Source organism: Rana temporaria, chromosome 1 (genome assembly GCF_905171775.1).
Source record: "Rana temporaria chromosome 1, aRanTem1.1, whole genome shotgun sequence".
Lineage (NCBI taxonomy): Eukaryota > Metazoa > Chordata > Amphibia > Anura > Ranidae > Rana > Rana temporaria.
Genome location: NC_053489.1, coordinates 571,072,922 through 571,100,734, shown reverse-complemented (window position 1 = coordinate 571,100,734; position 27,813 = coordinate 571,072,922). Strand labels below are relative to the sequence as shown.

General features: G+C 42.0%; 1 protein-coding gene across 2 annotated transcripts in view; it reads left to right on the top strand.

Moving 5' to 3' along the window:
- TUSC3 (tumor suppressor candidate 3) overlaps window positions 1-27,813 on the top strand; it is a 362,725-nt gene that overhangs the window by 306,792 nt on the left and 28,120 nt on the right. The window contains exons 8-9 of one of the 2 annotated variants that reach the window (XM_040334674.1): window positions 4,496-4,564; window positions 26,431-26,521. In XM_040334674.1, the coding sequence (XP_040190608.1) occupies window positions 4,496-4,564; window positions 26,431-26,521 (160 nt within the window). Of the gene's footprint in view, window positions 1-4,489; window positions 4,565-26,430; window positions 26,522-27,813 lie in introns of both variants that reach the window. The other variant, XM_040334673.1, reaches the window with a different exon arrangement.

Sequence of the window (27,813 nt, the reverse complement as noted above, 5' to 3'; positions counted from 1 at the left end):
TTGTTTAATTGTAAGGTCCTTTGTCCTTGTGTCCTCTGTATGAAATATTGTGTGTCCTAGAAATTAAAAGCATGAGCTCATGGTGTGTATATGTGTATATAAATATATATTAGCGTTCGGTATAATGTTGTCACAGCACAGTTTGTCACTTCCACCTCTTTCCAGATTTGTAATATTGATTTACTGATCTATTTTCCTGCTGACAAGGACATTACAAGGGGATGTCATACATCTTACACACAAAGTTCTGGCAACTGTAGCAAATTTATAGGAGATAGAAGATGTTTCGCCTTATTAATGTGCATATCATGTCATCTGCCAATAATGTAATGATGACCAGTCTTGTACTGAAGTATCCAGAATCAAATAATGAATCATTTGTCTTGTGGACAAGTACCACCTGTCATCAATATAGTGAGTGTTCATTTAAAGCAAGTTTGGGAGAAGTATTAATTACACATCTTTTTCTCTGCAATTTAACTTGTTAACTGCTATAGTTTCTGCCTTTAAATACATATCTTTGCATCAAGGCTACAGTCACATAGGTGAAAAATGTTGCTATTCTTGTTACGCAAGCGTTTCTGTTTAATGATCAGTAAATACTTACACATAAAATTGTCATGTTTTTTTTTTTTTTACCGATACCTGCATCTGGCATACATGTATACATATTCTATCAGATGCAGGTTTTTGGATTTTGTGTTGAGCTGCATTCAGATCTGTAAATAAAAAAAACACTTGTAAATGTGTTATTTTTAGTTACTAGCCTTCAGTTAATTCTAATAGTATTAAGGACAATTAAAGATGGAAATGTTTTTCATGGCCATTGTCCAAATAAAACTGTATGTAACAGGTGCACTTGATAGCCTATTCCTTCTGGTACTTTGTCAAGTAATTTTTCTTTTTGTCCCTGCTCACATAACACATATATATGCAGCAATAAAGGGTTGAGCTTTAATGCTCACATGCTGCACATTTGCATCCATGGGCAGCAGAGCTTTCTGTCCTGGTGTGCTCCCAGCGCAGTGACCAAGCTGTCAAAGACAGATCTTTGTCTTCCAGTAGAAATGGCCCCTGATCATGTGACCACTGTAGCAGCCAGTGGTCACGTGATCAGCCAACCCTTCCCACTCCCAGAGAAAAGACCCTGTTATAAGGAAAAAAGTGGGAAGGGGTTAAAGTAAGGTGAATTCTCTCTTTGGCCCTGTTAACACCTGTTCCTTTTAGGTGTGGTGTATTAAAAAGTCTGACATGCTGTATCTTTTATCAAAATACACATTCTATAGTGTTCAATGGTAAATGCATCTAAAATGCAACTGTCAACTGTGACAAGTGCACCCCATTGGAGTCAGGGGTGCACCACAAGGTAGTGAACCCTATAGCAGACTGCTGCGGATGAACCACAGAGTGGATATGGAGGTGAGGTTCACTGGGGCACAGCCAGGGACCCTACAGGAAGCTTGAGCCCAAGATTCCCCAGGGCGCAGAATCTAAGGTCCAGTTAGTATTCACCAGAGCCTCTAGTGGTGAGGATGGCCTTCGCTGCAACTGGATCCAGGTCACGGCCCCCGGAGACCCTAGGTCACGCTCCGTAGGGAGAGAGGGGAAGCAGCCACTCAGGACACAAGGGATAGTGAAGGGTAAGCCGAGGTTGGGGCAACACACAGACAAGAATAACCAAGGGACAGGCCAAGGGTCAGGGTCATAGGCAAACAGGAGTAGTCGGAGACAAGCCAAAGTCGGTACACAGAGATAACGTAGCACACGGCAAGCAGGAACACAATACTAACAAACAACGTTGATCAGCAAAGCAGACCAGCAGTGCAGCGGTTAATATAGAGTTCCTGGGATGGCCTGGGGTGAAGCCATACAGGGAGGAGAGATGATGAAGGCAGCCAGATAAGAGAGTCTGGCCTCTAATGAACACATGGAGAGACATGTAAGCTGCCAGACATCATTGCATATCCATGACAGTAACGCACCAAAAATGTACTGCACAGATGTGAAATGGCCCTTAAACAATAATCACTGGAATAAATGTTCTCCTTTATTCCCATTCCAGTGACAAATCAAAATGTTAGATTGTCTATCATTTTCAATCCCAGTGACTATTAGGACAAATGGAGAAGACAACTCTATCCAAAAGAAAAATAAAGTTAGCTTTGGATACATGTAAAGGCATTGTAAATGATCACCTTGTAAAACAACTCATTCAATTTCAAATAGAAATGAAACGTAAAACATCTGTGTGTGTGTGTGTGTGTGTGTGTATATATATATATATATATATATATATATATATATATATATATATATATATGTATATATATATATATATATATATATATGTATATATATATATATCTACAGTATCTCACAAAAGTGAATACACGCCTCACATTTTTGTAAATATTTTATTATATCTTTCATGTGACAACACTGAAGAAATTACACTTAGCTACAATGTAAAGTAGTGAGTGTACAGCTTGTATAACAGTGTAATTTTGCTGTCCCCTCAAAATAACTCAACACACAACCATTAATGTCTAAACCGCTGGCAACAGAAGTGAGTACATCCCTAAGAGAGAATTTAGAAATTGGGCGCAAATTAGCCATTTTCCCTTCCCATTGTCATGTGACTCGTTAGTGTTAAAAGGTCTCGGGTGTGAATGGGGAGCAGGTGTGTTAAATTTGGTGTTTTCACTCTCACTCTCTCATGCTGGTCATTGGAAGTTCAACATGGCACCTCATGGCAAAGAACTCTCTAAGGAGCTGAAAATTTTTTTTTTGCTCTACATAAAGATGGCCTAGGCTATAGGAAGATTGCCAACTACCCTGGAACTGAGGTGCAGCATGGTGGCCAAGATTATACAGCAGTTTAACAGGACAGGTTCCACTCAGAACAGACCTCGCCATGGTTGACCAAGGAAGTTGAGTGCACATACTGAGCATCATATCCAGAGGTTGTCTTTAGGAAATAGACGTATTAGTGCTGCCAGCATTTTTGCAGTGGTTGAGGGGGGTCAGCCTGTCAGTGCTCAGACCATACGCTGCACACTGCATCAAATTGGTCTGCATGGCTGTCATCCCAGAAGGAAGCCTCTTTTATAGATGATGCAAAAGAAAGCCCACAAACAGTTTGCTGAAGACAAGCAGACTAAGGACATGGATTACTGGAACCATGTTCTGTGGTCTGATGAGACCAAGATAAACGTATTTGGTTCAGAAGGTGTCAAGCGAGTGTGGCGGCAACCAGGTGAGGAGTATAAAGACAAGTCTGTCTTGCCTACAGTCAAGCATCGTGGTGGGAGTGTCATGGTCTGGGGCTGCATGAGTGCTGCTAGCACTGGGGAGCTACAGTTTATTGAGGGAACCATGAATGCCAACATGTACTGTGACAGCTGTGAAAGCAGAGTGACTGGCAGGGACACCAGGAAATTAACATAAAGTAAGCAAAACAAGGAGAATAGGATACTTTTTCATACAAGTACATGGTACAGCAGGAACATATCAGGAATATGAATTGCTGGGTTTATATACTAATTAAGTTATGAATCACCTCTTCAGTTTATCCAGATAATTGTTTTTGCAAATGTAATATCAAAACTATTTAACAACCATTATGTAATACATTGTTATTAGCATTTGAACCATGTATTTTAAGAATAACACTAAGGAATGTTCTCTAAGTGAATGGGACCCTTTTTCATGACGAGAAAAATGCAATTTTTTAAATCGGTCATTAAAAACGATCGTGTGTAGGCTCCAGAGCATTTTTCTCGACGAGAAAAATGGGCATTAATAATTTAGAACCTGCTCGTCATGAAAAACGGTTGTGTGTGGCTTTAACGATGGGGGAAAAAAACGTGCAAGCTCAGAAGCAAGTTATGAGAAGGGGAATTTGCATAATCAGCAGAAAGGGTGGCGCCATTCGAATGGAACTTCCCCGTTAGAGTGCCATCATAAGTGTTGTACATCACAGCGCTTTGCTCGAGCATTTTTTTCACGATCGTGTATATGCAGGCTTGACAAGAATCACGTCGAGAAAAATTTCATTTTTTTCCATGATATGAAAAACGGTCGCGTGTACGCGGCATCAGGCTATTTTCTCTGCAGTGAATATGTATGAATAAAGAAGAAATCAATTATGGCCACTAGATGGCACTTGGGAGCATACTTAATTCCTATGATTGTTACTGCCATCTAGTGGCTATACTGCATTATATCCACTAGATGGCAATAACTATCATAAAAAATAAAATTGTTCCTCAGTGCTATTTAATGACCACAATGGTATTTTTGGGTATTTAATTATTTGAATTGAAGATAATATAAGACTGAGCATAGACAAAAATGATCGTCCCAGTTGCTGTCAGAGCTGCGTTTTACTTTTTCTCAATCCTTATTTCAATAGCTTCCTTTTTAACTGTTTTAATTGAAAATCATATCACAGTCTCACATTTTCACTGCTCCTTAACAACAATTTTAGATGCAGCTATCACCATGGGAATGGTTCTTCTCAATGAAGCAGCAACTTCAAAGGGAGATGTTGGAAAAAGAAGAAGTGAGGCTTTTTTTTATTATTTACAAAATTGCTTAATTATTTCTGCTTTTCTTGTTACATTCCTAATGGCTGTGTTTTTCTTTATGGCTCCTAGAAGAGAATAGCTAGCATTTTATTTTCTTTATTTTGTATTACAATAGCTGAAGTCAATAACAAATATGTACAAAGTGACTACTAGAACAGAATGCTGCCACTGCCTTTACAAGTCTTCTTGAGTACCTCAGGAGCTCTGAGCCATGGGGTCTTCTAATGTGCAAATTTTCAGTAGTTTCAGGTAGGATAAATAGCTGAATCACTCTCTGCTGACTTTAAAACTACTTATTGGCTGGTAAGACTGCCTGCTTGTCAAAATACAGAAGGAGATGGGCCAACCACTTACAATTGGGTATGTAAGACCCCATTAACATTAACATTTTGCAAAAGTGTGTTAAATCCTGGGGTATGAATCCCTGAAATGCATGCCAAATATACAATAAAGTAGTTTAGGATAGCAAGTGGAAAAAGACATAGCTAAACTAAAGCCTCGTACACACGCTCGGTTTACTCAGCAAGAACCAGCAAGAAAACTGCTGGCAGAGCTTTCTTGCCGAGTATACCGTGCGTGTGTACGAGGCTTTCAGGTTTCTCGTCAAGAAAACTGCCTAAAATCTCGACGAGAAAACCTGCTCTCTATTTTCTCGTTGTGATTCTCGGCAGTGTTTTCCTGCCGAGAAACCCGAGCGTGTATATACATACCTGTCGCCATGGACACCCGCGCATACTCAAAATGAATTTGACGCATGAGTGGTAGCTTCCTAGGCATAGGTAGGGTGCAGCAAGATGGCGGCGATGGCATTGAATGTGACAAGTGCATGCTCGTCGTACGCGATAACGCCACCGCGTTCTTGCCATTCAAAAGAACAGCGGTTCTTTTAAATGGAGTGTCTGTACACTCGGGCGGCAAGAGATTCTTGCCAAGAATCTCGTCAGGAAAAACAACGTTTTTTTCCTGACGAGATTCTGGCCCGTGTGTACAGGGCTTTACAGTTGGGACTGTGTTTTTGACTTTGCTTTGCAGGTCACAATAAACCCTGTACCAATGCAACATATTGAATAGTTTCAAAGAATAATAGTGTCATTGCAAACATGGGTCTTGGATGTAGGAAGGTAGTCCATTGATAAGACATCCTCCTTTATCCTCAACCAACTCAAAAACATTTTCTTGCAGACTTCCTGTTACAATATGTCCCCTTTCTTCTATTAAGCAACAAGGACTAAAGCGAAGATTCATTGGAAAAAACATACATGAGTAAAATATTTAATGACATTAAGCATGAAGGTACCTGTAAGTAAAAATTTGATGTACTTCATGATCAGTCACTTCTAAAACATTAATTTTGGTAGAAAAATGGCACGGGAGTCTCAGAGCAACATCTAAAGTGTTATTTACCTAGTCCTATTTCTTAATGTGTGCAAATCTGGATTACAAATAACCTCAGGTATAAAGGGGACATAATAAATTGGCTTTAAAAGTCAATATGAAATGGCATTTCCAGTATCTTCTGCGCTAACCTCATTATTATGGAGATGGAAGCACTTACTTTTAGCTAAGCCTTTCAGTCAAACATAATTTTGTGATGGATAATAAATCCAGCATATATGGTGAGTTGAATTAAGCAGCTAATCCCATTTTACACTATGTCACAAACTGTCATATACAGCGCTTGCAGCCTGCATCCACAATTCAGAAGCATTTATCCCATGTGAAAATAACGGATCTGTTTTGATGCATCTTTCATTTTCTGCTGAATTACTTATGCTTATTGTGTTGGTCTATAAATAGAAATACTGTAAGCAGAGCATTATACAGCCATAGCTCAAACTAGCAATTGTGTCAGTGTGCTTTATCATGTCACCAAGCTATACCCTAGAACAGCAGGACAACAATCAGCCAACTGGGAAACCTGCAAGTTACAGGAATGGATTGGGCTCCACAATTATTTCTTTGTTGAGTAATTTATCCTTGAATGTTTCATCAGTAGAGACATCTATATTGCGTACAAGAATGAATAGCTTGGATATGTTAAAATACCACACTTGCTACATTTTTTTTTAATATTCATTCTTTATTTATCTTTTTTCTTTTTCACATTCAGTTATTTAGCATTTCATTCAATAAAATCAGGAACAAAAATTATTCCGCATATATATCATCATCTTATTACAGAATACAGAGAGTATGAAGAGTGGAGTCATCTTAACTAACTTTCTGATATAAAGGGCAAACACACAGAAAGAGGGAGGTAGAAAAAAGTTTTTTTCGCCATTAGGCCTGTAGCTCTGCTCCCTTGGTCCCTTATCTCCCCTCCCCGGTGAGGTTACAAGGTTACCCTTAGTTTGTCTGGGTTATCTCACATATACTTTTGTCTTGCGATATTTTTTTAAGTTATTCTCTGCCCTTCTATGGTTCTTACCCTCTAGAGAGGAACATCCCTTCTTTCCAACCATGGTTTCCACATCTCCTCAAAATCCTTAAGATTGCCTCTTTTTATATAGACTGCTCTTTATTTACAAATCGTCTCATTTACTATCCTGATCCAATCTCTTATTGCCGGAGGTGTTGTCGCCTGCCATCTTGTAGCTATTAATTTCCTGGCTTGGAACAGGCATCTCAGTATTACAACTGTTGTAGTCTTCTTCTCCTCCCGTTCCTTCCTATATCCCAATACACACAGTGTGGCCTCCGCCTCCAAAGGTGTTCCGAATGTATCGCTTAGATAGTTTATCACTCCCTCCCAGTATCGGAACAGCTTTGGGCAGCGCCACATCATGTGTATTAGGTCTCCGGTCCCTTGGCATCTAGGGCATTTATCGTCTATTCTTCTTCCGTATTTAAACAGACGTTTAGGCGTATAATAGGCTCAATTTATCAGCATCAGATGGGAGACCCTCTGTGGAGGTGAGACCGAGACCTTCGGTCCCATCTCCAAGACCCTCTTCCACTGATCCTGTGTTATTTCCCCTATATCCTCCTCCCATTTCTCTCTTATTTTTGGAAGACTAGTACCTATATTAACCTTTTTACTTATCTGTCCGTATATATCTCCGAAATGAGTCCCTTAGTTGATCCTGCCTTAACCAAAACCTGGAAGAGGGGCGTTTCACTCCATTCTGGGGTTTGTGACCCAAATTGGGCCCCAAGGGCATGCCCCACCTGCATGTAGGTAAAAAATGAGTGTTGCGGTATATCAAATTCCTCTCTCAGGTCCAGGAACTTCCTATACCTATCCTCTTTATACAGTTGCCTCAACCTTTTAATACCCTTTGTTTCCCATGTCCTAACTTTTCCTATGTGGAGGATTTCCTTCAATTTAATATTATTCCACAATGGAGAGTATTCAGTAAACCCGGTGTATCCCATCAGCTTTTTAACCGTTTTCCATATTTTAGTTATCATTTTTACTGTTGGGTTCCTGTGACTAAAGGAATCTGCCTCTAGCGCTTCAATGATGGTATCATGAGGAACCCCATTTAGCAGTATCTTCCCATTAGGGGTACCTCCTCCCGGAACACTGCATCCTCCTATTTGTTGCAATTGTGCCGATAGGTAGTAAATCTCGGGTTGGGGGACTGCAAGTCCTCCTTCCCCCACCGGGAGCTGTAATGTACGGAGACGGATCCTCGCTTGCCCCCCTTTCCATATAAGCTCTCTGAAGAGAGTTTCGATTTTATTAAACCACTTTTTGCAGATCCACATTGGAGAATTGTGCAGTATATATAGCAGTTGTGGTTGCCAAATCATTTTTATTAAACTGCATCTACCGGCGACTGACAACGGGAGCCGTTTCCAAATATGGATTTTTTGTTTAAATTTAGCCAATAGCGGGGTTAGGTTTTTATGAATGTATTGATTAGGATCTTTCATCACCAATACCCCCAGATATCTCATTGTATCTACCACCGTTAACTGTGGCATTTCCAATATCGCCGTTTCTCCAAGTGGATCTATCGGGAGTAGCTCGGATTTCCCCCAGTTTATTTCTAAACCTGTAAAGCTCCCAAATTCTTCTACCAGACTCATTGCCTTTACCAATGATTGTTCCGTATCCCCCAGGAAGAGGAGAATGTCATCGGCATATAGCGCGATTCTTTCATCTCCCATCTTCCTCTGAAATCCGGTTATCTCAGTACTTGACCTTATGGCTATTGCCAACGGTTCCATCGCTAGGGCGAAGAGCAGGGGTGACAAGGGGCACCCCTGTCTCGTCCCCCTCTCAAGAGTGATCTTTTTCGAAAATTCGTTATTAATTTTTAGTTTAGCACTAGGATTGTCATAAAGCATTCTTATCAGCCTAATGAATGTCGGGCCGAATCCAAATTTACCCAGAACCCTCCAAATGTATCCCCATTCTACGCTGTCGAAGGCTTTAGTCACATCTAGTGTCATTCTGTGTCGGGGTCTGTAAATTTAAAAATGTCCTCCTGATGTTCATGCTGGTAGATCTATTAGCTATGAATCCTGTCTGGTCTGGGTGAATTAACTTTGAGATTAGCCTGTTAAGCCTTGTTGCCAAGACCTTAGCTATTATCTTGGCATCAGAGCATAAGAGGGATATAGGTCTATATGCCACAGGGTCCTGAGGGTCCTTCCCTTCTTTTGGTATAACTATAATAGTTGCTTCCAGCATTGAAGCAGGGAGTTTACCTTCTATGGTCGCTCCGTTTAGTACTTTTATGAGCTCTGGTAGTAATATTTCTCCATAATATTTGTATATTTCTGTCGGGAGTCCATCTGGGCCTGGCGACTTTTGATTTGCCATATCTGCTACTGCCTGCTGAATTTCCCCGAGTGATATTGGGATTTCTAACTCCTCCCTTTCCAGTTGTGTTATAGACGGGATCTCTAGCCTCTCCAAGAAGTCCTCCATTTCTTTTTCCATCCCCACCTTCTGTGTAGTATAGAGTTTTTGGTAATATGCCTGCAAGGTCTGTACTATCTCTGGGGTATCTGATGTTATTGCCCCTCCTATTACTCTAATGGACCGAACATCGGAGGGGGAAGAGTTAGACTTCACCACTTGCGCCAACATCCTTCCAACGCTTTCACCCTCTGCAAAGGAAGACTGTCGCAGAAAGAGTCGTCGAGTCTCAATCTCCCTTATGGTTACCAGCTTATATGCTTGTTGTTTCTCTAGCCATATTTTCTGCTTCTCCGATGTTGGATCCTCTACATAGTTATTTTCTGCCTCCATTACCTCTCTACGGGATTTTTCCTCCCCCTCCCTGGTTTTTTTATTAAATTTTGCCACCTGCTGGATCAGGATACCTCTAAGGTATGCCTTGAGAGCATCCCATAATATCCCGGTACTTGTAGTACCTTCATTAAAGTCTACAAATTCCCTTAATTTAGGCAAAATCTCCTCCGACTCCTTTATTAACTCAAACCAATACGAATTGATTTTCCACTCTCTCTGGGTTTTTTGTCCACCTAAATTTAAAGTTAAAATCATTGGGGAATGGTCAGACACACCTCTTGGCAGGTATATTATCTTTCCCATGATCTGTAACGCTTTATGATTCCCAAGGGCCATGTCTATCCTGGAGAGTGTGGAGTGCGTGCTTGAATAACAAGAATATTGCTGAGCGCCCGGGTTCCTCACTGTCCACATATCTAGTAGACCAACTTCTTCCATAAATTGGCTCAGACGGGTCCTCTCTCTAGGAACTGGGTCTAATGGTGCGGGAAACCTATCAACCTTTTGATCCAAAACCTTGTTAAAATCTCCTACTATCAGAACCGGTGTTTCCTCCTTTCCCAGTATAAATTCATTTAATCTAAGCATAACATCTATTTTAAAAGGTGGAGGAATATAAATATTTGCTATTACATACATTTTGTTGTCAATTGTACAGTGCAAAAAAACATATCGCCCATTTTCATCTATGCTGGTGTGTCTGCAGGAGAACCTCACTCCAGCTCTCACTAAAATGCTTACTCCTCTGGAATATGTGGAGTGTACTGCATGATACTGAATAGGATATCTTTTACTCTGTAGTGAGTAAGTTGTATTCTTTGTTAGATGTGTTTCCTGCAGACATATCAGCTCTATCCCATTTTTTTCCATCATAGAGAGCACTGCGGCTCTTTTGGCTGCTGTCCCCAGGCCCCTGACATTCCATGAGCCTAGACTCAACGTTTTACTTTGCATTTAACGGTATGTAGTATATCATGAAATGTCAGGGGTATCAATCCCAAAGACAATTACATAGTTAAACTTTACCCTAAATTTCTTTGTTTTATATTGTGATTGACTCACGCCTATTTCTTTTTTACCGTGTCTATTAAAAGGTATAACCCAACATCCCAAAAGAGTGTATATACAATCAAATATTATTTCCATGCAAAAAAAATAAAATTTTAAATTCTATTTTCCTGTAGCACGCTTTCCCCCATTGTGTATTTCCTTTCCATTTCTCAATTATCTTATTCCTTTGTGCATTGTCATTATCATTACCTTCTATACTCTCCTTCAATTCGTGTTTTACATGTATTTTACTTATATTAATGAACACTTTATTCCTGTGTATCGTGTACCTATCCTCCCTTCCCCTCCCACCCATCCTCCCCCTCTCCTCCCTCCTCCCCCCTCCCTCCCCCCTCCTCCACCTATCCTGGTGTTCCCCTGAGGGCATTCCAGTGACCGTCTCCCACACCATGTATTCCTCACTTTCACTCCCTTCCCATCCCATTCAAAAAGCTATGCTCGTCTTCCTCCCCCCTCTCCTCCCCCCTGTTTTTAATTTTTAATTTTCTGTTTTTTGTTTTCCTGAGGGAGAGAAAGCAGGGCGAAAAAGAGAAACAGCCCAAAAACAAACAAAAAAAAAAAAAAAAAGGGAATATCTCTTTTCCCCAACTCCCCCCCCCCCTCTTGCTCAGGTTATCTACCACTTATCCTTATTCTCATCCAGCCATCTCTCTACACTCGCCGGGGTATCAAAAATCTGAGTCCCACCCTTTGTCACCACCCGTAGCCTTGCTGGATAAAGAAGGGCATAAGTCAACCCATGTCTCTGTAATACCCGTTTAACTGAAATGAACTCTGCTCTCCGTCTCTGTAATTCTGGCGAAAAGTCAGAATACAATGATATCTTAGTATCCTTAAAAGAAATGTTTCCCGCCTCTCTTGCTGTCCGCAGCAGTACAACTTTATCTCTATAATTTAGGAACTTCATAAGGAGCGGCCTGGGGTGTCCCCCTGCTGGCGGAGCTCTAAAAGGAACTCTATGTGCTCTTTCAATAGAGAATGTCGTTGAAAATGTCTCTCTTCCAAAAATCTCAATAAACCATTTTTCAGGGAACTCTATGGGGTTGGAGCCCTCACTCTTTTCTGGCAATCCCACCAGCCTAACATTGTCTCTTCTGAGACGATTCTCCATCTCATCCATCTTTGATGCGTATCTGCCCATCTGCTCCTTCAGATTTTTCACCTCATTTATTAATGGGTATACATCGTCTTCCAGCTGGCTTGTCCTTGCCTCCAGAGCAGAGGTCCTTTCCGCTGTTCTTTGCAATTCTTGGCGGACCAGTACCAAATCCTCTTTTACCTCTTTCATCTGGGCACAAAGTTCTTTTAGTGCGCTCTTACATGCGTTCACAACTGTAAATACATCCTTTAGTGTTGGTTCCGTTTCCAAGGGTAAGCACGTCTCAGCTGTTACCGCCGTATTCTATTCCGTCACCTCAGGGTTTTTATTTGATGTTTTAATTGTTGACATTCCTGCTGATCCCTGTATGGTAGTAGCTGCTGACTGTCCTTGGCTTTTTCTGTCAGTCACCCCACCCTGTGTTTTAAGTTGCGCCGTCTTTTTTGTTGACGTAGGCGTCTGGGCAGAAGAATGGGCATATGACTCCAGTTTAGCAGCAGCTGCCGGGTGTTGAGAGTTCTTATCCTTTGCTGAGCGTAGCTGCTGCATCTATGCGGTTTCTATTTGCAGAGCAGATGCCCTGCACTTTACCCTGTTTTTGGTAAGGAAACAGGTATGTCACTTATGCCCAGCTTTTTGTTAATGTTAAAAGTCCAAAAAAAAAAAAAAAAAAGCAGCTTCTTAGGGCCAAAAAAGAAAAAAAAGGCCAGCAAGAAAGAAAGCGTGCGTCTCCCTTTTCCCCTTCTGGGTAGCAGCAATATAGGACGATTGGTCAAAAAAGTATGGTTTTTGTTGCTTTAAAGGAAGAAAAAGTTTTCTTTCTCTTTTTTCTTTTTCCCCTCCCTCTGTTTGACCTCTATTTCAGCACCCAGATCAGGGGATCTCATATAAGTCTACTGTAAATAATGAGGAGCAGATCAGCATCACCGTATCCCCCTTATAGGTGACAGTACCAGGGGCACCAAAAGCACCAAAAGCCGAGTGTCTCGCAGACAGCTTTCACAGGTAAAAAACAGCCAGACAATAGCACCATTTCCCATGTATGGATTAAGGGGGTAAAGGGATCCCATTCATCCGTGCTGCAAGATTTATCAAGCTCTCTTCTTAGTTCAGTGATCAGTTAATCCTTCTCAGCATTTAATCAGTCCATGTATCAATGCGTCAATTCACCATACAATTCAGTTCAGTTCAGAGCATAGTATACCCATTCATCAATATTATGCTTGATAATGCTGGGTTACTCACTTTTATGCTGTTTCTCCACGGCTTTTCCCTTTTTAAACAAATCCGGCTTCAGGCTACCATCCACTGTAGGTTTACTTTACAGGGGCTGCTGTCTTCCGGCTTGAGCGCATCTCCTGTCCTTCCTCCTCCCTTCCTCCCGTACTATATTGGGCTATAGAGGGATATATCAAACAGGTTCGGTATGGGGGGGCGGGGGGGGGAACCTCCAGAGGTCCCTTGGGTATCACCCCCTGGTTGTCTCCAGCACCTCCTTCCCCTCTCTCACCGTCTCTCAGCCAAGACATGCCGGGATTCACAGAGCCGCTCACGTGGTCTGGTCTAGTCAGGTGAACGCCGCTCTCCAATCGCGGGCTCCGCTCACTGGCTGCAGCCGGACCTCCACCTCCACCTCCGGATCTCCTCCACTCTCAGCGCTGCCCCCACGAAACTCCAGAGAGGACACCCCGAGCAGTTGGGCGGGCGGGCAGGCACAGGCAGCCACAGACCTCCAGAGGTCCCCGGACCCTAGATCATCGGCAGGTAAGTCACCCAGTCAGCGGCAACTACAGCAGCAAGAGCGGGGCATAGGCTTCAGCAGTCTAACTTAGTATTTCCGGCCAGCTTCATATGCAGGGAGTAGAGGGATTGTGGAGGACTCAGCATACACCTCTCTCCGTCTCACATGCCATCCTCACTCGCACTCCACACTCCTACATCCGGTCACCCCCCCTCACACTTGCTACATTTAAAATATAATTCCACTACCACTGCTGAACTTTCTGCTACCTTCTGCTACAGAGACACGGTCAGCTCCTGGGTTTTCTCTGTTCCTGCATTCTGGACACACAAAACCCCACATTTTGCCAATCCAACGTGTGAGTACTACACTGGGTGTCCCCTCACTTTAGCAATGGCAGATGCAAGGGATCAAGGACAAAAGGGCTGAAAAAAATGTGTTCTGCTGATGGCCTACAAGAGACTCATAACACCGCTCAGGGTAATAGTTGTACTTTGCCTTCGAGCAATGTCCTAATGTGGCACTGTTCCATAACCTCTAAGGCCCTGTACACATGATCAGTCCAAACTGATGAAAACGGACTGAAGTTCAGTTTCATCAGTCCAAACCGGCCGTGTGTGGGCCCCATCAGTCAGTTATCTTTCGGTCCAAAAATGTAGATCTTGCTTTAAAATTGAACTGATGGACTGATAACCGATAGGTCAAAACTGATGGTTAGTATGTAAAAGCATCGGTTCAAAACACGTGCATGCTCAGAATCAAGTCGACGCATGCTTGGAAGCATTGAACTTTGTTTTTTTCAGCACGTCGTTGTGGTTTACGTCACCGCATTGGACTTGATCGTTTTTTTAACTGATGATGTGTAGACACATCAGACCATCAGTCAGCTTCATCGGTTAACCAATGAGAACGGTCCTTCAGTCCGTTTTCATCAGTTTGGACTGATCGTGTGTACAGGGCCTAACTCTATCTCCCACTCTAGCACACACCATGTGGCCTATCTGACAAAAGCAGATTTTTCTGCCACTATCTCTAAATGATTCAGAAAACATTTGCCACTACTAGAACCTTTGGTCTTCAGAGACCAAAAATGCTACACTTCTCCTCTCCCTTGACTTATTGAGTCAGAGATGGAACCTTCAAACATGATTTTTCAAACCCTGAATTTTATGAGCCAAAAGCCATGGCTTCTAAATAAATACTTTCCACCGTCGACTCACTGTTTGATGCCAGGCAAACTAGTCTTTGCCTAGCAACACCTGATTCTTCACAGCCAAAAACGAGCCCCTAGTGTGGCTTACAAAATAAAAGACCTTTCCTATCCATACACAAATTAAATGTGCAATATATGCTGATTGGCCTAATTCTTAAAAGCCATGTTTTGAAGCCCTCGTAAAGGTCTTCTTCGCATTTGCAGGTTCAGCCCTACAGTTGGCAATTGTGATAATAAATAGAAATATAGCGCAACCCCCAAAATTATGTGAAAATATGATAAAAAACAGCAACCAAGAAATTGGATGAAACGGACAAACTACAGGCATACCCCACTTTTAAGTACACAACGGGACCAGAGCATGTATGTAAAACGAAAATGTACTTAAAGTGAAACAATACCCTTTTTCACTTCTAGGGTGTAGTGGGGGGTCAGGGACTGTAGTGGGGGTGTCAAGAGCTGTAGTTAAGGTCTCAGGGGCTGTAGTGGGGGTGTCAGGGGCACACTGGAACAGGGTGGGGTATGCTCTCGGAGCTTCAGCTCCTTCTACTGCGGCTGCAAAATGTCCGTACAGTACTTGTAAGGCACTTTACATACACTTTACATACACTCGCAGGTATGTCCTTACTCGCGAGTGTATGTAAAGTGAGTGTACTTAAAGCGGGGTATGCCTGTAAATCAATGTATTCACTGAGAGACAATCAAGGAGCTAGCAGTTCTCAGATGTTATAAATATATAGTCCACTGATCTAAATGAAAGCGCTGGATCGCTGGCTTGGCAGACAGTGTAGCTGAATCTTCCACACAAAAATCAATGTATCAACTGGGAGACAATCACAGAGCTAGCAGTTCTCAAATGTTATAAACATAAAGTCCGCTGATCTAAATGAAAGCACTGGATCGCTGGCTTGACAGACAATATAGATGAATTTTCCACACCATAATAAAACTTCAGCATGCAGGAACTTTAGAATAAAAGACGGGCAAGCTGGCCTTTTACCATAAAAGATGGATCCCTATGAAAAGAGATCATACAGGCAAATGGTAAGGATTCTTTTAACCGGAGAAGTGCAGGGGAGGAGGGTCCGTCTTCACAGGTTCCAGGAAACACTCACGATCAGCTCAGCTCCACTCGTTTGCAAATCTCCCGGGGATGGCATAGTCAGCAAATGCAATTAGAGGAAAAAATAGGCTTCATAGCGTATTAAGTTTAAAAAGTTCATAGAAACCTCTTTATTTAAAAAATGTTGTTTATTCTTTTAGTTAATGCTTTCAGCCGTATTGTTTTAAGTGGAAGCTCTAGAGCAGTGGTTCTCAACTCCTGTTCTCAGGCTCCACTAACAGGCCAGGTTTGCAAGATAACTGAACAGGTGATATAATTTGCTGCTCAGTGATTGCATTATTCTAGTCTGCATCTCCCCAAGGTAATACTTAAAATCTGGCCTGTTAGTGGGTTCCGAGGACAGAAGTTGGGAACCACTGCTCTAGAGAATGTAATTCGCCAAGTCTTTATAATGACTCTTATCTCTGTGTATATGCACAGGAGTTTGTGGTTAAAAGCTTGGTCTGATAAACCTGCTAGTAAGTGGTGCATCCTTTTGATAGTGAACTGATGTTTAGGGAATGCCTTTACAAATTCATCAAGGATGTGATGGGGGCACAGATGCCCCTACCCCATAAGTAAAAGGCTAAATCTTGTACTTCCACAGCTACTACCTTTTTGCTCTCCCAAGACAACAACCTCCAAATCAAGGCTTACAGTAGTACCTCTTTTTTTTGCAAGTTACCCCTTCTTGCTTCCTACAGTCCAATCTGCCAGAATCAGCTCAAAAACAAGCTGATTTACTGGTCAACTTCAGTCACAAGCAGTGGTGGTATCACTTTCTTCAGAGAAAAGATTGTGGCCCGGATTCTCGTACGAGATACGCCGGCGTATCTCCAGGATGGCTGTGATGGGGGCCCATGACTGCAGGGGCGGCTGTGATGGGGGCCTGAAAAAGTGGCTACACCAAAAGCGGTCCCGGTGCCACAAATGCTGGGGACCACTGTCATAGAGTACTTGAGTGATATTCTACTGAAAGACATATATGCCAAAAAGCTGCCAGTCAATGTCCAAAGAACGATTTAGTTGCGTCAACCCTTTGGCTGGTTAATCGTTTTTTGTTAACTGTATTTTGTGCATGTGGTTTAGGGGCACGTACGTGCCGCCAGTGCACAGCTCCCACTGTGATTGGATACAGCGGGAGCCAATTAGCGGGTCCGGGGGCCATGATGGCCGCCGTGACCCACTGATCGTTCACAGGAGAGATGGATCAGTCGTCTGCCGATGTAAACAAAGCACATTTCTGATCTGTCAGTGAGGAAAAGTAGGAGATCGTGTTTAAGCTGAATAACGATCTCTCTTTTCCTCCAGTGTAACACATCCCTCTACAGTTAGAAACACCTCCCAGGGAACACATTTAACCCCTTGATCGCCACCTAGTGTTACCCCTTCCCTGCCAGGGTAATTTATACAGTGATCAATGCATTTGTATAGCACTTGTCATCAAAAAGTGTCACTTAGTGTCAGATTTGTCTGCCACATTGTCGCAGCCCCGCTAAATATCACAGATCGCTGCAATTACTAGTAGAAAATAAATAAATATCCCGTAGTTTGTAGATGCTAACTTTTGCGAAAACCAATTAATATATGCTTATTCTGATATTTTTTACCAAAATAATGTTGCAGAATACATATTGGCCTAAATTTATGAAGACTTTTTTTTGGATATGTATTATAGCAGAAAGTAAAAAATATCGTTTATCTTTTTTTCAAAATTATCAGTATTTTTTTGTTTATAGCGCAAAAAATAAAAACCGCAGAGGTGATCTTATACCACCAAAAGAATGCTCTATTTGTGATAAAAAAGGACATACATTTTAATTGGATACAGCATCACATAACTGCGCAATTGTCAGTTAAAGTGACGCAGTGCCGTATCGCAAAACATGGCCTGGTCAGGAAGTGGGTAAGACCTTCCGGGGCTGAAGTGGTTAATCCACTATCTGAAGTTTGCTCTGGTTTTCTCACAATGTTCTGGAATACCCCGGTTTGTACTAAGCCCAAGCCACAATCTTCCTTACTGCAGAAAAGGTTGACTCTCTATGGTCCCACACACAGGGCTTGGATCTAAAAGGCACCACTCCGTCCCCTTCTACAGAGAGTCCTGGGCCTTATGGTAGCAGCAGTCCCCTTTGCCCAGTTTCACTCAACTCAACATCCTCCCATCGTGGAACTAGTTTACCCACTCAGGCTGCATTCGAACAATGCCACAGCATTGGTCTACATAAACCATCAAGGACACCATAAATTGAGATGTTCTTAGAAAAAAAGTGGAAAGGCATACAAATAGGAGTTTAAAGGTATTCTCCCTTAACAAATCACAGACAAAAACAAACTGATAAAAGGACTGATTTTTTTTTACATGCTGTAGATCCAAACAATTACAAAATAAAATCAAAATGATAAAAACATGAATTTAAAGCGGTTCTCCACCCTAAAGTGAAGTCGCGCTGATCGGCACCCTCCCCCCCTCCGGTGTCACATTTGACACCTTTCAGTGGGGTGCAGGTATTTGCACCCACTTCCGGCTCGGCATTCACGGGCAAAAGACGGGCATTGCGTCACATCCCGTTGACCCCCCCCCCCCCCCCCCCCGTTGTGTGCTGGGAACACTCGGCTCCCAGCACACAGCGGGAGCCAATCGGCGGGCGCAGCGCGACTCGCGCATGCGCCGTAGGGAACCGGGCAGTGAAGCCGGAGCGCTTAACTTCCTGGTTCCCTCAGCGTGGATGGAGGGGGGAGCAGCAGGGTGACGAGCGATCGCTCGTCCTCTGCTGCGGACGCCGCTGGACTCCAGGACAGGTAAGTGTCCTAATATTAAAAGTCAGCAGCTGCAGTATTTGTAGCTGCTGGCTTTTAATATTTTTTTTTGAGCGAACATCCGCTTTAAGCATCCATAAACAAATTTGATAATGCCCTCTAGCTGCCAGTCCATAAACTCCATCTAGCCAGTTTAGCCATGCTACTGTATTTCAACTAAATTATGTGCATATAATCATACATTATTAATATACTGGTTATGGGTATGGTTAGACTCATTTCATTTTGCTTGCTGCTTGAAGAGGAGTGGGATGAAAAATAGAATAATGGTGGTAACACACAGGATGTTATCTGTCAATTCTGTGCAGGGTCTTTGAGTTAGCAATCTTAACTTGTAAGAAGCATTTCCTTGGGTTACACCAGGACAAGGTTGTCCTGTGGACTTAATCCACTTTTCTTTCTAAGGTTGTTTGTTTCTTTTACATCAACAAGGATGTTGTCCTTATGTCCTGCTCCAAAACATTCCAAGGAAATGTTTCTCCACTGTGTCTACATAGTATGTGTGGTGAGAGTCTACCTCTCAGGTTATGCCTTTTTTTGGGCAATCAGATTCCTTCTTTGTCCTTCCCAAAGGTTCCTGCATGGGCTCCCTTCTCCTTGCTCAACCATTTCTAGATGGGTGGTCTGTTTCTGGTCCGAGATGGCCACCTAACTTTTGAGCTCCGGCAATCTCTCCAACAGGGGTTATACTCAGAAAAAAATGGGAAGAACACACCACAGTGCTTCTGCCACCAGATCCGGATTGCCGAGATCAAAGAACACAACTAAGCAGGAACATTCTGGAGCTTTTCCGCACCCAGCTACAGATGGTCTGCCTCTCAAGCTGCCTCCTGGAGATCTCAATCTCCTAGCACAGCCCCTGCTCAGATCACAGGACAGAAACTCTGCTCCCCAAGCTCCAGAGAGATGCAAACTCCTTATTTGTATGACCTCCATGAGATTGCTGCCGACATCAAAAGTACCCTATTGGCAGCTATCTCAGATATGTGGGAAGACATCCATGCCATCAATTTCAGAGTAGAAGAGGTGGAGAGGACAACGGCCTGCCATGATGCCTCCCTCTGCAAATCTAGCAAGTTACTGAATTACATGCCATCGACCTAAGAGAGCTTTACCGTCACCTAGAAGATTTCAACAACCATGGAAGGCGCCATAACCTAAGGGTAAGAAGTCTGCCTGAGAGCCATGAGCTTACTCAAACCACATTAGCCCTGTTCAATGACATTCTAGAAAGGCTGCAAGATGCTGTTATAGAAATAGAGCTCCTACACAGAGCACTCCGACCACATGGTAGAGACACTGACCCTCCAAGAGATGTAGTCTGCAGCCTAGTCAGCTTTCCCCAAAAAGAGGAGATCCTAGGAAAAGCTTGCAATAGGGGCCGCATAATGTACAGAAGTAAAAATCTATCAGGACATTACTCTCCAATGCAGAAAAGAGCTGAGACCCCTCTTGGACCTCGTACATGCCAGATCCATCAACTAAATTTCCTTTCTGCCTTTCAGCAACAAATCAAGAACGCACAGCTAATTTAAGAGTTCCTGTGGACCTGAAACACTTCTGCAATGAGATTCTAAGGATTGACTTGCCTGACTGGTACAACCATTTTAGCCTACCGTCTACAAGACTTGCCACTTCAATGGCAGACATCCACCATGGCCCAGGGTGCCGACACTCACTCACACCACAGTATCTGCCACCAGATTCCCAAGATACTCTGATGAACGACTGCCCAACAGCATCTCCAGCTGACCGAAGGGCCCTCCTATTTGCCTAAATTTACTAAACCCAGAAAACATGTCACGTATTAAGCTTAGTACTCCTTCTTCATTAACTGTCCCCTCAATGCCCACTACTGAATGATTTTCTCTGAATTCACCCCCATATGACTGTATTGCCCAATGTGCTCCCTTCATTTTCCACCATCTCACGGACATATTCCTTTCCCCTAAGAGAGATGAAATCAGCAATATCTCAAATCCACTAGAAAGCCTCACTCACAGTGCTAAAAACTCTCTCCCATCACTTGCTGTTACAACAAAACCCTGTACTCATTCCTCCTATAGAGCTGCTTCTTTTACACAACTCTGGATCTATCTATATGCAGTTCCCCCCTCCTTTTTAAAGGGCCCTAAATTGAATGCACAAAACCCCTAATCAATTAACTACAATAGCTTCTTCACCGCACAAGGTTTACTAGATTCTGGAAAGTCTACCAATCGGGAACTATCTACCATATCACACAGCGTCCCCCCATGCCACGAGGTGCAAGGAGAACAATGACTCAAGACCCACAAAGCACCTTCTGATGTTGCCTACCCACCTTTACATTAACTTCTCCACTACGTATCTCATTCCTCTTTTCTCCTACCCTTTACCCTCATCTATCCCTCCCCACACCAAAATATACTCTCCAGATGTTGAAAAACATTCTCCATCAGTAAGTATATTACATGCATTGTGAAAGGACAGCTATCCTGGTTATATCATTAAGACATGTTGAACAAAAATGTGACCCACCTCCCCTGGTTGTAGACAGAATGCTGCTAGCCCAATACCATATATGAAAAGAAAACAAAATGTTCCCAAGGGCCTATACACAGCTTACAAGTAATACATGTACTTGTTTTGTATAAAATTATTATTTTATTTTGAATTGGGCTAAAAAAACATCATCATCAAATAAAAACAGCAATATCAAAAGAAGGGAAGGGGGAGAAGGGGACACATGAAAAAAGAGGGACAACAAAATTTTGCATGATTGACGTCCAATATGACATTGACATTGAACAATACACAAACAGTATGTCTATGAATGCTGCTGTTAACTCAGGAAGTTCTTGCTGACCTGTTCCAGATCCCCCCTCCTTTTAGGGTGAGTAAGCCAGCCTATATTCACCTCCGGACTTATTACACATTTCCCTTCTTTATCCCCTCTCGTTTTCTCTTTTTAGCTCCGGCTTTTCTATCCTCTCCCCTCTTTAGTCACCTCAAAAAAACCCTACATCTACCTTTACACCTTTCTCATTTACTTAACCTCACTTCCTTCTCCTACCTTACCTACTCTCCACATTTAACTCCATGTCTGCTGACAACCCACTCACACCAAGCATGCTAGAAGCACATATCTCCGTCATCCCCAAAGAAGGAAAGTACTCCACCCAAACAGCAAACTATAGACCAATTTCCCTATTAAATCTTAAAATTAAAATCTTTGCTAAAATCTTAGCTTTGTTCCTCGTAGGGAAGCCAGGAATAACACAATCAAAGCAATAAACCTACACCATCGTTTGACCTCCTCCAACCAACCAGGTTTCTTCTTATCCATAGACATGGCAAAGGAATTTGACAGGGTAGCCTGGGACTATATGGAAACAGTTCTCCAGTCCATGGGCTTGGGTAACCACCTATTAAGCTTTATAATGGCTCTTTATTCCAACCCGGTAGCTAGGGTCTGATTTAATGGCCTCCTATCAGATGCCTTCTCCATCCACAATGGCACAAGACAAGGTTGTCCCCTCTCCCCTTACTGTTTGTACTTTGCTTAGAACTCTTCCTACGCAGCCTCAGAAACAACCCAGACATTAGAGGCATAAAAACCCCCAACAAAGAATACAAATTAGCAGCTTTCCCCAATAACATTCTCCTCTTTTTTACAGAACCCCATACTTCACTTCCCAATCTTCTAACAGAATTTTGCCAATTTAGACAATTTTCTAACCTCATGATAAACTTCTTCAAGTCTTATGCCTTGAATGTTTCTCTTCCTAACCAAATTGTTACCCGATGCCAAGGGAACTTCCCTTTCCAATGGAAAGAAGATGCATTAACATATTTAGGCATCCAACTACCTTGACACTTTAAAAATATATACCACAAAAACTATATACCCATCTTACAGAGTCTCACCAATGACTTCAGACACTGGAATAAACCCACATTTTCTTGGTTCAGTAGAACAGCCATCTTAAAAATGACTGCCCTACCTTGCCTTCTCTATATCCTACAAGCAGCACCAATCCATATCCCCACAGCCTTCTTCCGAAGTTACAAAATCTTTGCACTCGATTCCTCTGGGGAAATCAAAGACCTAGAATTAGCTACTCCCACCTTTCTCTACCTAAGCAAAAAGGATGGATATGCCTACCAGACCTCAGAAGCTACTATCGCGCTTGTCAACCTTCCAGAATTCTAGATTGGAATATCCATGACAGACTCAAAGACTCGGCTTCCCCCCGAGGCTTTGTTCACCTTATCTCCCCTACATTCACTACCCTGTATGCTCACAATACATATAGACTGAAACCCGCCCCCATCCCCTAATCGGTCCAACCTTTAGATGCTTTCAAGAAACATGCAAATCAACTTCCTTATCCTCAATTCCTGGACCTCTTACCTCTCTCTGTCTCTGACTCCCCCTGGTACAGTCAGTAATTTTCTACATGACACCTGGCCACATAAAAGTGCTTTAGCTTACCACTTTTTCATACAAGGTAAACCTTTACCACGCGGAAACCTCCCTTCAAGGGAAGGCCCCCCTATCTCTCCCTGGAACTAAACACTTTTGCACTACATCCGTGATTTACATAGGAAGTTCAATGTCTCTAGACCCCTCTCTTTCAAGATCCTGTGCTTAACGCAAACACCCCAATGCCACTTAGTTTCTACAATGCATTCTCTTTTATTTTCAAACATCCCCCCCAACACAGGGCTGCCATGCTCAGCCTGGGAAAATGATCTCTCCCTATCCCTCTTACCGGAAGACCGTGAAAGGAAGGAGATGCTATCCCACCCCCTTTACTCCCCCCACCTACTACCCTCCAACCATACCACCCCCACCCTTTCCTCTTGCCATCCCCTTCCTTCCCTACTCTAATTACCCACTACCCCTTCTTTCTTACCACCCCTGGACCCTACCCAGCTCTTTGTCACACAGAAATGTCTCCCCTTACTTGTATGTATGCTCAACATTTCAAACAATTCTTACTCTTGATATATCAGCCCAGTCAGACAGAACTATAGTACACACATAAACCGCCTTGCCATATCTAACAAGCTAATCCATATTCTTAATAGATATATCCTAACAATATTTATAATAACGTCTAAGTTAACCCCCAAACAACCAACCCTTGTCTGATAAGGACCTGAAATAGTCTTCACGATTAATATCATGGTTCACTTAGACCCCCTAGATACTCAACTCCTTGACATTTACCAGTAATTCCATATGCAGAAACTGTTTCAAATAAAGTAATTCCTGATCAACTCGAAGCAAGTTACCTTGCTTATACTCCATTACTAGGCTATTCCTTGATGATCCTATGTTTTTCTTGTTATCAACCCTTTTTTTATAATTCATCCTGTATTAATTGTTTCTGTAATACACTCCATTGTGCTTGTTACTCCTTATTTTCAATACAAATCTTTATGGAAAAATAAAATAAAATATGTCATCATTCAAGCCTATAGCTTTAAGGATATAGTCCCTCTCTTATCTGTTAAAGGGGTTGTAAAGACAAATATATTTACATCTTAAATTAAAGTCTGACAGTAGCTGATAAAGTAAAAAGTAATGTTTTGCATTATAACAAGTTTGATACCTGTTGAAATCGAGCTGTTTTATTCACCTCCAGCACTCCTGAATCATTATTCTCACTGACTTCCTGGTTTGCGGTGCGCATTCATTCTTGCTACATCACGGCCTAATGGGAACTACAGTTCCCATTAGGCTTAGCCTCCATGCCTGTGAGGGATAAAAGAGCATCTTCACGCAGGGCTGTAGTCATAGGGAGGGGGTGAGCACATTCTGCTTTCCACCATGCAAAACAGCTCAGATGCTGGTGGAAAGCAAGAAGAGGAGTGACAGGAAATGGCATTTTCAAACCTGGATTACTGTATTTTGGAGGTCAAAAGGAAAAACGAGGTAAGTGATATTTAAATGCTCTAGCTTACAGCAATCAATTGATCTAATAAAAAACAAACCTTTAGTGTTCCTTTAAGGTATACTGTACTAGATCTGTTGGTGCTTTGTGGGCTTTTGAGCATCAGGCATCTGTTTCTCAGATTGCAGTTTTACCAGGTACATGTTCTGGTCTCCAGTTTTATGCAGGTGCTGCACGCTGCTCTCTGAGTTATGTCAAGTCTACTCTTGACCCATTTATTTTGTGGGCCTGTCGGTGTTTGCTGTGTTGCCCACCCTTCAGTTAGACTGCCTTTGGATGTCTCATTGTTACAACTTGGATCTGTCCTGTACTGTATGTTTAAGAAAATAGGGTGTTTTACTCACCTGAAAAATCCTTTTCTTGAAGTACAGAACAGGGCTTAGGTCTCTCCCATCTGTACCCTTTGATCTCCTATTCGCTTGCTGCAAAACCGAGGCTTGTTGGAAGTGAATAGTGTTATATAGAGGATGTCATTGCAGATTTGTTTTTTGTTTTTTGCCAGTGTTTATTCACCTGAAGGTAGCTGCATACAACCATTGTTTAATTGATGAATAATTCTAGGCATGTATGGTGTAGTGGTCATTGTGGTATGCAGTGTAGTTGGCAGTGTTTAGTGGTCAGTGTATGGTGTAGTGTATAGTGGTCAGTGTGTAGTGGTCAGTGTGTAGTGTAGTGGTCAGTGTATGGTGTAGTGTATAGTGGTCAGTGTGTAGTGTAGTGGTCAGTGTGGTATGCAGTGTAGTGTGTGGTGTAGTGGTCAGTGTGTAGTGTAGTGGTCAGTGGTTGTGTACTATTGTAGGAAGAGAAGGGACGGGACGGGACTCAGGGAGTGCAAAAAGTTTGCAGGTTAGGGGGGCGCAAATTTCTTGCCTTGCCCCGGGCACTGACAGCCCACGCTACGCCACTGGTTGCCACTTTCTGCACTGAGTTTGCATGTTCTCCCTTTGTCTGTGTGTATTTACACCCACATTTCAAAGACATGCTTATAGGTTAATTGACTCCTGTCTAAATTGACTTTAGTATGTGTATGTATTAATGAGAGTTAGGGACCTTAGATTTTAAGCTCCTTGAAGGCAGGAAGTGATGTGAATGTACTATATACTGTATATATGTAAAGCACTTTGTAAATTGACAGTGCTGTAATAAACACATAAATATTAAGACTAAGATCCTATGTCAAAAGTCAAAAATCCTATTTTTCTAGGGCACTCCTTACGATCATTAACATATATAGGTTTTCCCTATGAGATTGAAAATCCTCACATTTTGAGCTTAGATCTACTATAAAGATATATTTTGTTGTAAGGCCTCTTGCACACTGCTTCTTGAAAAAGCTCAGTACAGCTTTTTTTTTTTTTTACTGAGCTAAAATACAGCCCATTAATTGTAATGTGCCTATGCAAACAGATGCGTAAACAAGCGCTGTGCATTCTTCAGTGAAAAAAATAAATAAAAAAATCAGCTTTTTTGGTCAGTAATTTACGCCTCATGCCCGCAAATGCTCACAAATGCTGTTAAATTACCATTTACATATTGTGCAGAATCAGAACACTAGAATACGTTTTTGTGTATTTTGAATGAACACTGAAAACTGTGTACACACAATTAATATAATATATATATATATTTTTTTTTTCATAGTCATATGTCTAGTTGGACTTGGTCTTGTGGTATTCTTCTTCAGCTTCCTTCTGTCAATCTTCCGATCAAAGTATCATGGTTACCCATACAGGTATGTAATACCGGCTACTGTTTAAACAAATAGCAGGAACAAAACTGTACATCTGAATTTTGCTAGATTCTTGTGAACATGAGTTACATGTTTTATTTTTATTTTATCCATCAGTTCTATCACCTGTCACAACACAGGCACTGGTCCTACTTCTCCAATCATCTTCTCTGCAAAATTTGAGTAACAAACAGTAACATGGGCATGGGGACTTTTGAAACTGCTAAGGCAAGAACATAGTTAAGACTCCAGTTCTTGTTCATTAGCTTGAGAGGGTGGCTGCACAGGTGGCTAGAACAGTGATGGCGAACCTTGGCACCCCAGATGTTTTGTAACTACATTTCCCATGATGCTTACGGACTCTGCAGTATAGGTGAGCATCATGGGAAATGTAGTTCCAAAACATCTGGGGTGCCAAGGTTCGCCATCACTGGTCTAGAAAGACACTGGTATTGATTTGTGAAAGAAGTAGAATGTGTTTGCTTAGGAACGTGAATATTCATTGTGCAGAGTGTAAGTTACTGAATGAGGTGATGCTGTATTCACTTTGCATACTGAAATATGATCTAGAACAAATATTTTTATTTTGCCATTTATTGCTTATTCATTAACATTCACTTTTGAAAAAAGGATATGCACTTTGTCAAGTGAACATTCACTTTTCTAGATAAATAGTCTGCTCCTTTACATATCATCAATATTGAGTGAAGCATTGTTTTTTTAAAAAGGGCAATCAAAAATTGAAGTTGGTCTATTACTGTACTATTGAACACTGGCAAACTGCCTGGTATACAGATATTGTCCATTTAGATTAAACCGATTCTGTGCACTTTAAACCCAATCAGTATCTCTAAACACGCTGTGATAAAATTGCCTGTTCATTAGTTCCTTTCAGTTTACTATTGCTTTTTACTAAGTTATTGCTTTGAGGTAAACACAAATAATTCATATAAATACAGTAAGGGATATTAGTTATTATGCGCTTTGGTGCAGTGTTTAGTATTGCTCCTTTTCAGTTCTGCCTTGGGTTCCACGAAATACAGCATCTTGCATGAAGTCTGTATGACCCTTTTGCAGATTTTCTGCTGACAGTTTCCTACCAAAATCTAAAACACAAGGGTGACCTAATATAAAACTGTGCTCAGTGTAAGGTTGCTGGTTCAACTAGACCCGGGTTTTAAGGACAATCTGGATGTATGGAGGCTCCCCAATGCATTGGTAGTGAAAACATCCACACGCACATATGGTATGTCCACACTAGACTTTATTTTTCGAATGCGTACTTGTTCATAATC